This window comes from Myotis yumanensis, unplaced genomic scaffold (assembly GCF_028538775.1).
Source record: "Myotis yumanensis isolate MYYU_CA2020_CCGP unplaced genomic scaffold, mMyoYum1.0.hap1 SCAF_3, whole genome shotgun sequence".
NCBI classification, from domain to species: domain Eukaryota; kingdom Metazoa; phylum Chordata; class Mammalia; order Chiroptera; family Vespertilionidae; genus Myotis; species Myotis yumanensis.
The window spans coordinates 38,712,224-38,729,739 of record NW_027223754.1 but is presented as its reverse complement, the minus strand read 5'-3'; the positions used below and the strand labels follow the sequence as shown (position 1 = coordinate 38,729,739).

General features: G+C 35.6%; 1 protein-coding gene across 5 annotated transcripts in view; it reads right to left on the bottom strand.

Annotated features, from left to right (window-relative positions):
• The window catches only part of NALCN (sodium leak channel, non-selective), a 300,069-nt gene that overhangs the window by 72,821 nt on the left and 209,732 nt on the right, over positions 1-17,516 (bottom strand). For all 5 annotated transcript variants that reach the window (XM_070408640.1, XM_070408639.1, XM_070408642.1 and 2 more), the window contains 2 exons: positions 15,987-16,123; positions 14,597-14,738 (listed from right to left, as the gene is read on the bottom strand). In XM_070408640.1, the coding sequence (XP_070264741.1) occupies positions 14,597-14,738; positions 15,987-16,123 (279 nt within the window). The remainder of the gene's footprint in view (positions 1-14,596; positions 14,739-15,986; positions 16,124-17,516) is intronic.

The window sequence follows — 17,516 nt, the reverse complement described above, 5'->3', positions numbered from 1 at the left end:
GCAGAAGTCAGATGGTGAAAGGTATGTAAGGAGCCAGGCAGAGAAAAGAACAAAGAAGCACACCACCCTGAGAGAGATTCACCACAGTAACTAGAAAGTGTAACTCCAGTAGTCAGACCAAAGATAATACTTGGACAAGGAGCTGGTCATTTTGTTTAGATTAGATATCCTGGGCACTTATTGCGAGATAGACTATTGGAGATATAGGGTAACTAGGAATCAGAGTTTTTGCTTACTAGAATTAAAAAACCTAGTTACAAAGGTAAGGCTATCACATATGAGGTAATCAGTAAAAAATAGGATGCAGTAGACAGTAAAGTGCTAGGCGATATGCACAGTAGAAAAAAGAGGGGTTGAAGGACTTTGGATGGGGAAGAAATAGATGTGCCTGAAATAGTAGGCAAAAACTTAATTGGAGAAGTGGAAATTATGGTGGGCCTTGAAGGACAGTTAAGATTTCTAGAGGCCAAGGATGCTGTGAGTAAAGGACTGAAGTTGGAAATGCATGCATAAGGCATATTAATTCGGTGCACACTGCAAGTGCTGAGCTAAGTGAGTCTTTAAGCAAGGCAAGTGGAAGAAACACTACAAGATATACCGTGTTCCAAACAAAGTTGAGGGAAGGAAAGGAAAAGCAGGAGAAAGAACAATTCTGGATTCAGTAAAAATAGACCATCTATCTAGTTTCTTTCAAACAAGAGTTAAGTAATTTGAGGTGCAAAGTTACAGAGCTCCAATTTGCAAACACATCTATAAACAAATATTGTACTGTCAACCAGTATGTCCATATAGCCATAGCTGGAGAAGAACTGGTGGTCATAAATTGGTCTTTTCAAAAGCCACAACTGACAACCTAGATAACATCAAAACTAACAATATGGCCCTGACTGATTTGGCTCAGTGGATAGAGCGTCGGCCTGCGGACTGTAGGGTCCCAGGTTCGATTCCGGTCAAGGGCATGTACCTTGGTTGCGGGCACATCCCCAGTAGGGGGTGTGCAGGAGGAAGCTGATCAATGTTTCTCTCCCATCGAAGTTTCTAACTTTCTATCCCTCTCCCTACCTCTCTGTAAAAAATCAATAAAAATATATTTTAAAAAACCTAACAATATGATTTTTATATTTCACAGAAAATCTCTAATAAAGGTAAGGATCATTGAACACATTGGCAAATTTTCTCACACAGGGGAAGATGGCACTTATTTCATTCAATAATGAAAAACTGAATTGGTTTCATTATTCACTAGAACACTCAGGAGAATAAATTAATATGTAGACAAGAAGATAAGAGTAGATGTCAGATTTTTAGAAATTACATATTCAGGGTAGCACACAGAAGGCTGTTTACCATGATATATCATGAAACTTTCTTAAATCTCCTCCCATCCCCTGAAGATGTGACTTCTGGCATTGATTGAACTTCCTTGCATAGACAGAACATCTAAGGAATGCTGTTTAGAGTCACTGTGGAAACTGAACACACAGCCGAATAGTCCCATCACGGTGGCACTTCTGCTCTTTCCATACCTAAGTGCACACAGACATAAGAAAGGCCTAGGCCACAGGGAGCCTGGGACAGCAACTTTTAGAAGACCTAGAGTCCCATTACTCTTATTTCATCTTCACAAGACGATGACATGCCTTTGTTATCTTTCCCTAGTGTAAGGTGATGGTCTGAACTCAATCACCTATCTACTGCCCTGCAATTGAGCAGCTGGTACTTAAAACAGTGTTCTTTATGTTTGGAAAAACCTTTTCAGAAACTGTGGGTAATGTTTATTACATTGTTTCTAAAATTATTTCTGTATTGAATATCCTTTGTCCTAAACTTGAACTGATTAAAATAAAATATACTCTAAATCTGTACAAGGGAGTATTTGAGAACTGGTTTTATCACTAAAAGCAGAAGTAGTGAAAAAAAATAAATATTGTAATAGGAGATTCAGATTCAGCTTTGGGATGTTCTTGAAAGGAGATACCTATATCTACATCTATATCTCTCTATCCATTATCATCTATATATCTCCATTTGATAGCCTAGATATGTATTTAGTTAAATATTTTATCTGTTTTGTTTTGTAGTAAATAAAAAAGCCTGTAGTGATTATCTAGTTATTCCTTCAGTTTTTCTTATTTCTATAGTATAGCTTTGCACATTTCTTTTAGTAAAGGACATTTTCTGACTCTGTCGCAAGTACTTAGAGCTACACTGCTCTGCAGTGCCCTCTCCTGGTTCCAAAAGACACTAACAGGCACCTGAAACACTTAAGGAATACAGAAATGTATTTCATAATAGTAATTTTAGACCTGAAATTGTAAATTTACAGCTATGAAAGGTGTCAGTAGTTGCTCATTCTGTTTATAAACATATCAAAGATGTAGGACTTAAAATGAAGGGTATGGGTGACATGTTTACATAGAGTTGCATTGAAAAGAAAGATTAGTTAAAAAGCTTCTCTTTTTTGGTGGTTTTATTCATTTGTAAACTGAATACATTCAATTCCACAAGATAACCATTCTTTGGCTAAGTTAATTATCAAATATAAATTAAATTTAAATGTCCAAGCATATAGCGATAACCTTTTTTGTCTTAAAATTTTAATTTAAAAGATGTTTCCAGAACTGTGCACTTTAACATGAAATTCAAGAGCCTGGAAGTTCAAATCAATTTGCATAGAGTTAGTGGTTAAATGATTTGGAGCTGTAGGGCGCAGCAATGAATAAATCTAGCTGTTTTGTTTGCAATGTCTTTTACATATTTAAATCCAGATTCTCCATTTTCTCCATTTACAGTTGAAGATCCTGAGCCATTTAACCTATAGTTTTTGGAAGTCTGGATTTTGCTAGGTGCACATTCATGGTATAGTTCGCATATTCATCTGTCTTCTGTATTTCCTTTAGGTTGGCAGCTGAATTCAGAGTTTTTTCAGACTCAGATTTGATCCCTTTGGCAAGGCCAGAGGTGGAGTCATAGTATTTCATGGGCAGACACGTAATGTCTGGTTGTCTCTCTTTTTGTGATGTTAGTAGAACTGATGTTCATTGCTTAGATCACTGATTCATGCAGTTCATAAAAGTATTCCTTTTTCACTTATTAGTTGGAATACTTTTATAATAAAGCACTTCTCCTCATGTATTATTTGGTTACTCATTAGTATAATTCATATGGAAAAGGCAAGATAAATTTGTTTTTTTACCTTTAATTAATTTTATGTAATTAATTGGTTTCCTATCAACCTCTTAAGGTGACCAATTATTACTATAAAAATGTCATTATGAACTCAAAGATTTAAACAGACTTCATTGGTTTCAATCCATTACAATGATATGTTATGGTAGGTCAAATGATCCCAACTGTGCTAATGGGGAGCTTTGTCAAATTGGCCCACAGGTTCTTTTGATGAGACTCTAGTAATCTTTGGCAAAGCTTTCTTGTTCTCAGCTATGACAAGTTGTTCCAAACTCATCTTATATGTGTCCTATTCCAAATCAACAACTTTCTCTGAAAAGCCCTGGTTTATTTATTCAGAAATGGTGTTTCGAGGTCATAATCTAGACTCCAATGACAATCACTGCTGCAGTTATTCATTGTTTTGAGGATTTTGCCTGAGATTATTCTAATATTTTCCATTTAAATTCAGGACATAAAGTTTTTACCTAATCTCTTCTATATGACATCAGTATCTCCTCCCTGCCCCATTAAGACTCTTGATTATCAAGGACATAGAGGATGACAGAATTAGATTATCTCATAATTACTCATTAGTTTTATTTCACATTTCATAGACAGTATCTCAGAATTACAATGACAATTCGAAAACAAAAATAAAATTAAGGAATATTTTTAAAAGTGTTTTTATATATTCTTCCCGTTCTCCTCTCTTATTTGTATATAAGTACTGTGCTCATATTAGCAGAGCAGAGCAAATAGCTATTACATATTTTATTCTTCATTTTAATTCTCATGTAGTCATTTAATTATATCTTGAATGCTTACCACTACTTCTTATGTCAATGTCTTAGGGTCATTTTTGGAGTTCATTTTGGTTGTCCAAAGCATGTTTTTTAGTAGTTTCCTCAGGAATGGCTTGTGAGAACAATATTACTGATATCTTACATTACTTACATTCTTACATCTTGTTAGCATTCTTTTGCCACTTGTAAACTTAAGGCTCCTTAATTTTTTGTTGAATATGATGCAGATTTATAACTTGTATTAGTTTTTTCAAGGAACAAAATTTTAGTTTTATTGATATCATTTATTGCTTTTTTCCTCATTTGACTAATATCTGCTTTATCTTTATTATTTCTTTCCTTCTGCTGTTTTCATGGTTGATATTATTCTAAATATTTGATTGAATACTTGAAATATTGTCAGCCTTTCTATGTTTACTAAATATACAAGGCTATATTTTCCCTCGAAAAAAATGCCTTTAGCTAATTCTCACAAATTTGATACATATCACATTCACTATTTTTCAGTTCTGGATACTTTTTATTTCCATTGTGGTTTCTTCTATACTCCCTCAGTTATTTAGGAGTGGTTTTAAAATTTCCAAATGTGTGGGTATCTATTGTGGTTATTATTTGGTTTCTAATTTTATTACATTTTGGTTAAATAATTTCTTCTCTGGGATATTAATTTGGCTTATATTTAGAATTTCTTTGTGACACAGTAAGTGGTCATGTTTTGTAAATCATTCGTGTGTTCTTATATCAGAATGTATAACCTCTGGTCATTGAATGAAGAACTGTACAAATGACTATTACATAAAACTGGTCAATTGTGTATTTCATATCCTATAAATCTTTATTAATTTATTTAGCTCTTTGATCATGTGTTGAGATGGTATATAAATAGTTTAAACTTACTCTTAAAATTAATCCTCATAGGTAGGTATTATTATTTCTTTTACAAATAAGAAATTATAGGTTCATAAAAATTAGGTTGTCTAAGGTTACCAAGATAATAACTGCAGAATTATGATTAGAGCTCTGGATTGTATAGCTTCAATGTCCCTATCTTTTCACTACATCATGGTGTCTATGTAAAATGTCACTAGGTTTGTCCTGGCTGGTGTTGTGCAGTGGTTAGAGCACTGGCGTGTGCACCGAAGGGTTGTGGGTTTGATTCCCAGCCAAGGGCATGTACCTGGGTTGCAGGTTCGATCCTTGGTTGCAAGGGGTAATCAATCGATGTGATGTTTCTCTCTCTCCCCACCCCCACCCTTCCACTCTAAAAAAAACAATGGAAAAGATGTCATTAGGTTTAACAGTATTAAAAAAGCATTTTCCATACAATATTGTCTGTTTGACTTGAAAGATTTGCTTTACTCACATGTAAGTTCTTCTTTATCCTATATCCTACTGTAAAATCTGTACTAGCCAATTTTTTCTTTATTCTATCTATATATGCCCAATTTATTTCCAGAATAACAATTCTGAAACACTAAAAGAGATCAATGAACTTTTCTAAGCCATTAAAGCAAGTATGGTTATAAGTATTTATATTAGACATTTACTGATTCCTTAAAATCAGGGCCCTATCAAGTCTTTCAATTAACTAGGATATTAATTCAATTTATTCAAACACCTGGGAGTAACCACAGCCCCACTAGGGAATATCAGATTCTTTTGGAGTGGTGCAGTGCTTAGATATAAAAAATAGTAGTTTCACTTTAAAATGAAGCCATTAATATTTATTTGAGAAAGAAAACAACAAATACTATAAGTATTTGACTAACTTTTCTGTTTTGGAGTTGCTAACAATACATTTCTGTTTCTAACTGGGAAAAAGTGTAAAGGCCCTATTTTTATTTTCTCACTTTTAAAAATATTAATGAATCGATATTTATAGGGAAATGTTTATAAAAATATGAAGATAGCCCTGGCCAGCGTGGCTAAGTTGGTTGGGCATCATCCTGTGTACTGAAGGGTTGCTGGTTCATTCCCAGTTTGGGCACATGTCCAGGTTTCAAGTTCAATCCCAGGTGCCGGAAGCAGCCAATCAGCAATTCACTCTTGCATCGATATTTCTCTTTCTGCTTCCCTCTCCCTTCCTCTCTCTCTAAAGAATCAACACAAAATCTTTAAAAAATATATGACCATGATGCACAAAATCAAGGTTCAATGAGCAGGGCTTGATGCATGTCATTTCTGCTGAAAAGGTATTGTGTAATTATTCTAATGAGCCACTTTATTGAATAAGTCTCTCACATAAAATATAATAATTAAAAATAAGCAATTACTTAAATTACATAGGCTGATGCCTCATTTGTATATATTTGAATTTTTCATGCATCTGTGAACTGAAAATTAGTATCAAGGTGCATATGACAGATCATGTGTATGGCAAGATCTTTCTATAGAGTAAAGTTTTTATAAAATTGACATTATGCTTGGAAAGAAAACATTTTAAAATTTGGTGTAGGTGGCAACAAGATCAAAAGTCATATTATAATGTACATACAGGTGAATAGCATTATAATATCAAATATGTCTTAGAATGTGAATTTTATAAAAAGGGAGTTTGAGATGATAGATTTCTGATCTTAAATTATTTTAACACTGTAAGTTCTGAATCCTGAAAAAAACACACCAGGAATAAAAATTAAAATATATAAATGTAAATGTGTATGTGTGAGCGTGAGTGCAGACATACACACACACATACACACACACACACACATACACACACACCTTCACTCCTTCTTTGGGCTCCTGGGAACCCCATACATGTCAATCTCTGCTCTGTATATGACACATCTTTTTATCTTTCTGTTAATTTCACTAGGTCATATGTTCCATATGGTAAGGATTGCATATTTCTTGTCCATTATATTTCCCTTCATTGTTTAGCACTGCGCATAGTTTGTTTTTGAAATATATTTCAAGAATGAATAAACTTCTTAATATTAAAAGATGACGTGCCCTAGAGGGTTTGGCTCACTGGATAGAGCATTAGCCCGAAGAATGAAGGGCCCTGGGTTCAATTCTAGTCAATGGCATGTACCTTAGTTGCAGGCTCGATCCCCGGTCCTGGCCAGAGTACATGTGGGAAGCAACCAATTGATGTGTTTCTCGCACAATGATTCTCTCTATGTTTCTCCCATTCCCTTCCACTCTCTCTAAAAATCAATGGAAAAATATCCTTGGGTGAGAATTAACAGCAACAAAAACAAACAAAATGACTCTTTTCTGTTCTACACATTTTTTCTAACAAAAGGAATCCTTGAAATAAATGTGAATGACATAAAAATTACAAGGGGTCACTAGTTAGTTTGAAATGTATCAATTCACTTGATATATAGAAAAATATTGCACAACTAGAAAGAAACTAAATGACTGGAAACTTAATTGGCTTGACTTTTTTGTACTTGAAATTTTATGACAATGCGTTAGTCACTAAGGTAGTAGCCTATCATTGAAGATTTGGCCAAATCTTCTACACCTTACATCAGCTAGACTAGTGTAATGATACTGAAGATGCAAAAAATGAGGGGATGGCGATATCCTCAATTATTGAAAAAAATAGCTGTGTTTAATATACAGTGCTTATTGGTAAGAAACTGTAACATATGGTAGTTAAATTTAAATTATAGAAGTAAAAGATAAAATGACTTTAAGGTTATAGCTCATATAAACAGAAAGACAAAGATTGAAAATCTGCAGAGATTTTTTTAAAAAATGAAGGAATTTATGATTCTGGGAGAAAATGCCAGATGCTCATAACCATGCAGCTGTTTGTGAATTTAAAATCCATGGTAGTGTAATGCAAGGGAGCAGGTCTCCAATTATGATTCAGTTGCGTGTGAACTTCAGGTCCAAATAACAAGAACATCAGGAGCAGCAGAAACTACAACTCACTTAATAAAAAACAGAACTTACAAGCAAAACTATACTCAGAAGTAGAAACAAATGTAAATTTCATATATAGGTTTAGCTGCAACCTCAGCTCTCTGACACCTGTTTTGGAGCCAGTACCAAAGCCTCTTGAGTAAAAGCCTTCTGTATTGCCTATAAAAGATGTGTAAACTTAGACTGATTTACTTTGACCCTCAATGCATGTACATAGAAGGAATGCAAAGAAATTACATATAACCTCAAACTAAAAAAATAACTGATAGGGAATTCCTACTTTCCTGTTAATTAAAAGCAGTAAAATGTGTTTGTTTGTTTTTTACCCAGGACCCAGCACACTGTTTGCATTTAAAGATCCTCAATAAATGACTGTCAGATGAAAGAATGTGTACTCAAATGCAGCTGTATTTTAATCTGAGCTAAAACATACCGCAAAGATCAATAATAAAAACAAAGTTTTCCCTTATATTATGTTTTTTGTTTCTGCTCCATGATTGTAACTAGATGGACAATCAATGAAATACTAAAACATTTTATGCTAAAGAGACAAGTGCATAGATAGGGTTTTCATATTTGGTCTGATGACCATCACTTCTTCCCTCCCCTGGACCACACCATATGGCATCTTTGGGATACAGGCACTGGTTAGGTGGCAGTATCATACTATCTCCTAGAGCAGTGGTCGTCAAACTGCGGCTCACAAGCCACATGTGGCTCTTTGGCCCCTTGAGTGTGGCTCTTCCACAAAATACCGACTTCTGCGCATGGGCCACAAAGTTTCAATCGCACTGTTTGTGTGTGCCCGCACGAGGTATTTTGTGGAAGAGCCACACTGAAGGGGCCGAAGAGCCGCATGTGGCTCGCGGGCTGCAGTTTGCCGACCACTGTCCTAGAGAAATATCTTGAATGACACTGCAGAGATGCTAAGCTGTCATTTTAGAAGATTCTTTCAGAAGAGCAAAAGCCCTAAAGATAAAAATGGGCTGTTCTCTTTTTAAAAGTGAGTAAATGTTCATCCTGGAAATTACAGATGAGGCTGAATAACTTGCTATGTGTGGAGTTCCTGGAACAAATCATCAAATACTCTATAATCACACAGAAAATTACAAAGTGCTGAATGGCAATCAGCAAAGCTTTGTGAAGAGCAAATCTTTCCAGAACAATTTAATTTACTTTTTGAGAGTCTAAGACACTAGACAGGCAATGGAGGTTAGTAACTAAAGTGTCATTATAAATCAGACTAAAAAAAAAAATCAGATTCGTGGACAATAAGGAAAATAAAGCAGGACTTAATATATTGTGCTCAACTAGACTGTTACAGCTGAAGGTTAATTTAAGTAAAGTCATTTGCCTGGATTGATTAATACAAGTCTATTTGCTGAGTCTGACTTCACAGTATAATTTAATATCAATAACCTTTCTTTTCTGGTATGATTGGCACATATGCTAGGTGCACTTAACATATATTATTGAATCATCATAAAAACCTTAAAAATAAAAATCTCTATTTTATAGGTGAGGATTGAAAGCTATATCACTCCATCTCTATTCTACTCTGCTTCTCACTTGTCAAGCATGTTATGCTTTCCATGTCCTTCCACATGTCTTCCTCTGTGCCTGGAGCACCCTCCTCCTGTATCGCTCAAACTTTCTTCTCCAGTAAGGATGACTGTAATTCTTTTTATTTTCATCCATTTACATGTGCTTCTTCCCATTAGATTATAAGCTTCTAGAGGGCACTGTTGAATTCCCAGGACCCAGGAAAATGCCAGAGGAAAGACAGGTGCTTCATACATGTTTGTTGAATGAGTGAATGTTGAAGATTTATGCAAATTTATGCAAATGAAAGGGTAAACAAAACACAGCAATTACTTTTAGTGTTTTCCTCCTATTCTGTACATGCATAGATACTAATTGTGAAGACTTAATGTGGAACCTGCTATCTGCTTGGCAGAAAGGAGGCAGGTAAAAGACCATTGCAGGACATATATGTCCTGTTCAAAATGTCCATGGAGACATCTGGCCCACACGAAATGGTCCTTAATATTTGATTCTGTCAAGTGTCCACACAGAGAAAAATGCCACTGGGTTCAAATAGAAGATGTATTTATACTTTTGGTCTACAGGATTAATCCATAAAAATACTATCATGTTTTATTGGTCCAATAACTGTGTTGTGGTTGTATTGTCAATAATAACTCTTCTGGCCTTGGTAACTTAGCTGGTAACAGCACACGGGTTAGGTAGAGGGGTAGGGGTTCGAACGTTGCAGAAGAGTGAGATTTTTATTAACTGTGCAGATCAAATGTCTCTATGGATGTTTCAGATGGGACCAAATGTCCACTAATCATAAGAGAGAGAGCAGAATATTTGAGAAATATTCACTGTTCTTAAACAGGGTTCTGGCACTGTATAGGAGTTGGCTGGGACAGCCCCAATCCCTCCCTGGGCCTCAGGCTGATATAACTCTGTGAGTTTACTCATTTTCTTCAGACCATTATAGATTTTGCTCCCAGATATGGCACGCTATCCAGGACAGCAGGACAGAAAGATCACGTAGCTCAGTTAAAGAACAGCTTGAGTGCCCTGATCCAACTATAGTGGAATCTTGACTTTGATGAGATGATTCACGTCTGAGGACTGACTGGGCTGTTTTTGTTAACTAGAGTTATTGGAAAGCCAAGTTACATCTCAGTTTATTAACAAGCACTCAACTTAATAAATCTAGGGTTTAATTTCAATAATATGGAGAAAAGGAATAGGTAGAAAACCACTGACTGATTTTCTTCTGCCTGGAAACTAGAAAAACTCCTCTCAAGATTTGCAGATTTATCCTTTCTGTTGGATCTGGGCAGGCCTCAACAATGGCTTAAGGCTTTTACATTTTTGTCTGCTTATTGTTTACAAGGAGAAGAACAAGTATGTTATACCACATGATAAAGGTAACTGAACACGGTTATTTTAAAGGCATGGCCTCTACAAAGTGAGGTTGCCACAGGAATTGCTTATGGATGTTTAAACCCAGGGTAATGGCTCTGAGAAAACCTTGCCTTACATGTGCTTTTGTGTTTCCTGCATTGCTTAATCACTCTCACTCCCCCTGCCCCTTAGCCTTTGTTGTCTTTTTTTTCCCCCCTTCACTTGTGATCTTTAGGTTCCTGGGACTCTGTTTTCCCTGGCAAAAGTGCTTCCCTATAGGGTAGTAAAGTTTCCCCTTCCCGGTATCACTAAGGGAAAGGTTTTATTTTATTGTTTCTTTGTCATATTATAGAATCATTGATAAGCCAGACTTTCATTTTCTTTTTATTTCTTACCACTCTTTGAGGAAAAACAGTCTCAATTTGTGTTGGTGTTGGAAGAATTTTTTCACATAAAGTGAAGTGCCTTGCCATCCATATGACACTGACTGGCATTTCCAAAGACAACTAGGATTGTAATGGAAATTTCCTAATACTTTACTGGGGAGCTAATCTCTGTTCAGGATTTTTGTTGGTGTTTATGTATTTTTGCTTTTAAGTGGCTCTAGGGTTTCTTAATAAAAGTGAAAAGGGCTTGCGATATTAAAAAATGAAAATACCAAACTGCTTTCTCTTTGATTTCTGCTTCCTGCAAATCTTCACCACTGATGTTCAGTAGGTGGGATTGTCTGGTTTGAGTTCCCTGGCCCAATGGCACTCAACAAGGATGATGAGTCCTAAGTATTTACGAAGAACTCCAGTAACTGATGGAACTGAAGTGAAAGATGTCATTAAGTTTACTTTTCTGGCAACCTAAGCTTTAAGAATGGACGGCCACACGGGTAAGTCTTCTTGCTGCTGCCACACTGGGAAGCAGCCACTAAGATGGAGAAAATACATTCTCTATATCCTACTTTCTGCATTGCAGCATTTACCCAGATCATGAAGGCTGTTAAGGGGATAAACAATATTATTCCAACTAGGCTTACATGGGAATGAAGGGCAGCCTAACCATCACTGACAATTTTTCTTATATAAGATCATGTATTGTGTGTTTCGTCAATTGACTTTATAGATTGGGAACTGCCAGCCCTCTTCAACAATTCTAGTTTCTTTTAGATGCTGAGTGACTTGGATATCACCAAGAATCAATGTATTGCCAGTTCATTGTATTTTAGGAGATTATGATGGAGGCTCAAGTATAAGATTACAGAATACACTATAATTATCCTCTTACTTTCAGTTAATTAAAGATAACTGTTAAATGAGAAGATTTTTTAAAAGCCCCAAAAATATAAGGACACAAAGAAATCAGAAATGGCATATGAAGTTCCCTGAGTGTAACCCAAGACAAAGATCCCCTAGGAGGGATGCTGGTGGCACACAAAAGGGTATGACAAATTCTCCTTAAACTCCACTCACAACCCTCCACACCTGCCAAGAATCTTTTAAATTTTTTCCTTACCTATTTCAAAACATGCTGTTCAAATTTTTGAGAAACATTATGTTTCCTTTTAGAGAGAAAATAAGTTTTTTGGACTATAATTTAACTAGAGGCCCGGTGCACGAATTTGTGCATGGGTGGGGTCTGCTGGCCTGCCCTGATAGGGGCCAATAGGGACGGGCTGACAGGGGGAGGGCTACGGTGGTTGGCTGGCCAGCTCTGCCCCCTGGTTGAACTCCCAGTCGAGGGGACAATTTGCATATTAGCCTTTTATTATATAGGATTTTGTGTTTCCAGTGGGATAATGTTACCAGTGATTTTTTAAAAGCATGTTCTGGATTTCACACTTTGGGCAAAAAGGATATCAGCTCTCCACACTCTTCCTGGAGAGAGCTGGTCACAACCCTATGTGAGGGTTCAATGCACACCTCTGGCTTAACATCTTTTGAAATAAAATTTAGAAAATAAATATCCCTAGTATGTAAAATGCAATTTCAAGACTCATTGGATGAAACCAGGCCATTTTTATCCTCTCACCAGATTATTAGCTGACATATGAACTTTTGCATCCATGCCCTATACATAGTATTGAGTGAAATATAACTGTGGAGAATAAAGGAGACATATTTAATAATAATAAAAAAGAGCGTAAGTCTTTAAGGTGAGTTAAGAGTAGTACATGTGCACACATAAACATTTCATAACTTTTCACTCAAAATTTAAAAGCAAAGGATGATCTTAGTTGAGACAAAATTAGTGACCTGGAAGATCAAGCTGAACAAATATTTTAAAGCACAGAAAAAAAATAGAGAGACACCAATCATAAGAGAAAATGAGGAGGGGGGAAAAAAAGAGTAGATGGAAAAGTAATAATTGAATAAATAATAAAAATTTTCCTGAAAAATATCTTAGTCTGCCAACTGAGAAGACTCCTTAGTTTGGACAGTTCAAATGATAAAAGACATACAAAGTATGTCACAGTAAAGTTCTGAACTCTAAGGATTCTCAGAAAGTCTTACAAGCTTCACCAAAGAAATAAGAAAACCAACCAACCAACAACATAAATCTAATTACTTTCAAGTAAAAAAAAAAAAGGAAAAAGAGATTGACATTAGATTTTCAATCTATAATGTTGGAATCTATGACATAGAAGAATGAAATCCTTTGATGATTAAAAGAAAATCTATAATAATAAAAGCATAATATGCTAATTAGACCGGATGTCCTTCTGGACGTACTTCCTTCTGGACAAAGCTGCAGCAGGTCGGGGGCCGAGGCAGAGGGGGCTGAGGCAGAGGAGGCTGCCGCAATGGTAGGGGCCAAGGCCCTTGCATAAATTTCGTGCGTCGAGCCTCTAGTAAATAAATAAAAATCCTTGAACAAGAACAGACATGTTGCAAAAGAAATGATGATCATAATAATTGAGAACATAATCACTAAACTACAGCAGAAAACAGAGGAATTGGCAGGGGGATGACAAGGGGGAGAAGTTCAAGTTTGAGTAGGGGATGGTGGGAAAGAAGGAGAGGAGAAAAGCAAAGGTACTCTGATAATATAACCCTTATGGGGTAGGAGGGAAATGGGGGGATAAATAGAGAATGTTGGAAAATGAAAGAGTTGGTATTTTATTTTTACATGATGATAGAGAAATATGTATTTGATTATAAACAAAAAGGGCATCAAGGATTTAAAGAAATGAAAAATAAACTAAGACTTATGAGGAGAAATAATTGCAAGTAAATTAGATGCCTTTGCAAACTCTCATCTTTCATCTCATTTAATCATTGATCTTTCATGTTCTAACAGTGGAATATGAGAAAAAAAATTCCATATCACTTTTCAAATGACAAAGAAATAGGTAAATAAGAGCATGAGTAAGACAATGTGTGTAAGAAAATTCCTGCCACGCAATAAGTGGTAATTATTTTGACTGATTTTAGAGAAACTTGCTCTGGTTATTCTCCCTGGTGTGTAACAACTGAAATAAGCATGGTTTCTTGCAAAAGGCAACAGACAGGCAACCGTTAAACCTGGGCTGAACAGTACAGACCTGAGCCCTTCCTGCTGCAGGTGAGAAAATGCAGGTAAGAGGAGGGAACTGACCTATTCCAAGTCACACTTCTGCTACATGGCATGTCTCAAATGCTCACTTATAGAAATCCAAAATTTAAATTTATAAATTAAACAATATTAGGTGTAATGATTCCTTCTACAAATAAATGTTTCTCATTATTCTCCTGAGACATTAGATTTCAGAACCCAACACCGTTCTGTGGTTTTGTTCTCTATCATATGTGCTTAAGAAAAATGTGGTTATTAGAGACAGTGGTGCTTACTTTTTGGTCAATGTATTTGTTGTCCTCAATTGCAGACCGTTTGGAGTGATCACATGATGAGGAAGAGGCTGATGGAAGGCTTCTTAAGAGGCAGCAAGTGTCCTGTTGCTGGCGATCAATAAACTGCTTCATAAAACTTTCCCTTTGCAAATGAAGTAGACATACATGAAGCATTATTGATGAGATGGAGCAAGTGGTGGCATTTTGCTTAAGCTATAATAAAGCACTGACAAAGTTCTTAGACAACAAGATATGCCATAGATGAATTACCAAAGTTATGAATTTAGAGAAAGTTTTCTAAATCTTGGTCATTACTGCTTTACAAAGGTAATATCCCTGAAATAACTTAAAAGATATTACTATGAATTTAGTAATTCATAGTATCTTTTAATCCTATTGTGGTAGTAAGATACTTTTCCCCCTTCAAAGACTTGAAAGAATTAGTCCATTTCTCTGAACTTCCAATCATCTTAAGAATCTCTGAGAGATAATTTTGCATTTAAAGACTCAAAATAACTAAAAAAACGTTACTTCATCTGATCTCTACAGCATGGTGAGAATTCAAATAACATCTTTTCAAATAACTACTAATCTTGTATCTAATTTACATGTCTTTTATAGCTCATATTTTCAGCTTTTAAATTTTTTAAAAAATCAGAAATGCAAAATGTATTTCTATTTGAATTTTAAATATTATTGTACCACCTCTGGTCTCATACTTTTATAATGGCCCCATAGAATTGTTTTTAAAACCTGTTACATAATAAGGTCATATTTCATATTACCCTGGTTCTGTTTGTAATTTTTGACCTATAACTGAAAGAATTTCCTTTAATTTTTTAAAATAAGTGTTTTAAAGCATCTTCTATGCAACTGTGTAATTGGAGGGCAAAATGGTAGAAAATCAAATTGGTGTGAGTGGGTAATGCCATGGTTCTTCTATCAAAAAGTGGAAGACAAATTATGTTGTAATCAGACATGGCACCCTAAACAAATGCTGTTACAGTAGTACGGAAACCTGCCAGTGCCATTTCTCTACGGATTTGAAAGTAGAAGGGCCTCAGTTGAGGGTCAGAGGTGGATGTCTATCTGCCATCTCTGTGACCTCAATGACCTTAGCCAGTTACCTGGGAAGTCAAATCCCTGAGGAGCATCTCAGGGAGGAGCAGTGGGTAGCAGCCTTCTTGCTAAGGCTAAGATACTTGTCAGATGACACTGCTCTGAGTATACTGCTTAAAGGGGTCAATGGTTTTTAAACACAGAGTGAGTAGAAAGACAGAGAATAATTTTAAAAAATCCACAACCACATGAGTTTGAAAGAAAGGCTGAATCAGATGTAAGATGAGTCATTTGCAGTATATTTGAGATAAACAAAGAAATATGTTCATACCTGATTTTAGGAACTGTAAAATCTGAAGGAAGCTTTGAGATTTTCACCATCTGCGGTCTGTTTGGAAATTTCTCAAAGATTCGAAGACGCAGAGGGAGTTTTTCTTTGGTATCTGCATTTGCTTCACTTTGCTTTAACTAAAGAAAAAATAGAAAGAAGGAGAAAAGGGAGGAAACTATAGTGCTGTAAGTCATAGATGATGAAATTTTCTGAATCAAAGAAACAAGAGTTGTTACATGAAGACACAGTAGATGGCAGCAAAGAACTACCAAGTATACTTCTGTCCCTGCCCTCCATTGCTCTCTGAGCGCTCAAACTGAGCATGGGGAAACAAAAACAAAACTAAAACTAAACAAAAACCTAAACCAGAAAAAAAAATTAGAAGAAAAAAAATTATGTGATTTTATTCTCAAATATAGGCCCCTTTTCATACCAAACATTTTTTATTGTTGACTTATTTATCACTAACATATCCAAACAATAACATGTGTTTTATAAATGTGTGCTAGAATTAGAATCCAAATGGATAAAATAATAAATGAAAATCCTAAGTAGTAATATTTGAAAAGAGGGAAAATGTGAAGAAAATTGATCACTTATTGTAGCAGATTAAAAAGAAAAGCTCAAAATGGAAACAACACAGAAGAGTTTTCTATATAGTAAAAAAGATGGTTGGGAATTATTACATTATGTGCCATTAAGTATCTCTACAAGAAATGATAAGCAAATGGTATGTATGCATGTATGTATGTATGCATTTATTTTTCTATAAGATGGTTTAAATTTTTTTTAAAATTTGATCATTGACAGTATCACAGATGATCCCCATTTTGCCCCTTTTTCCTCAGGGGCACAGTCTTGTGGTAGTTGCAAAATATTTCTACCACAACTGTATTATTGTATTACACCCAAACGATCACACTATTTTTGATCTGTATTATTGTATTAGCTTCCTAGGACTGCTATAACAAGTATCCACCCAAGCCCTCCCCCCAAGCCTTCCCCACACTATTGTCTGTGTCTATGGGTTATGCACATATGAATATATATTCTTTGGTTAATCTCTTCCTGTCCCCTCTACCCTCCTCTACACTGAGATCTGTTATTTTGTTCCATGTAGCCATGCCTCTAGATCTATTTTGTTTGCCAGTTTATTTTGGTCATTGGATTCCACATATAAGTGAGATCACGTAATATTTGTCTTTCTCTAACTGGCTTATTTCACTTAGCATAACAGTCTACAGGTACATCCGTGCTGTCGCAAAAGGGTAAGATCTCCTTTTTGAAATCCATGGTGTAAATGTACCACAGCTTATTTATCCACTCATCTACTGATGGGTACTTGGGCTGTTTCCAGCTCTTAGCTATTGTAAATAATGCTGCTATGAACATTGGGGTGCATATGTTCTTTTTGACTGGTTTTTATATCTACAAATCAGGATTCAGGGAAGCCAAGGCTTAACATCATAAACTGGAACCAACGCTGAGCGAAGGAGACATTGTAAGAATGGACTTGGCTGGCAGAATTCT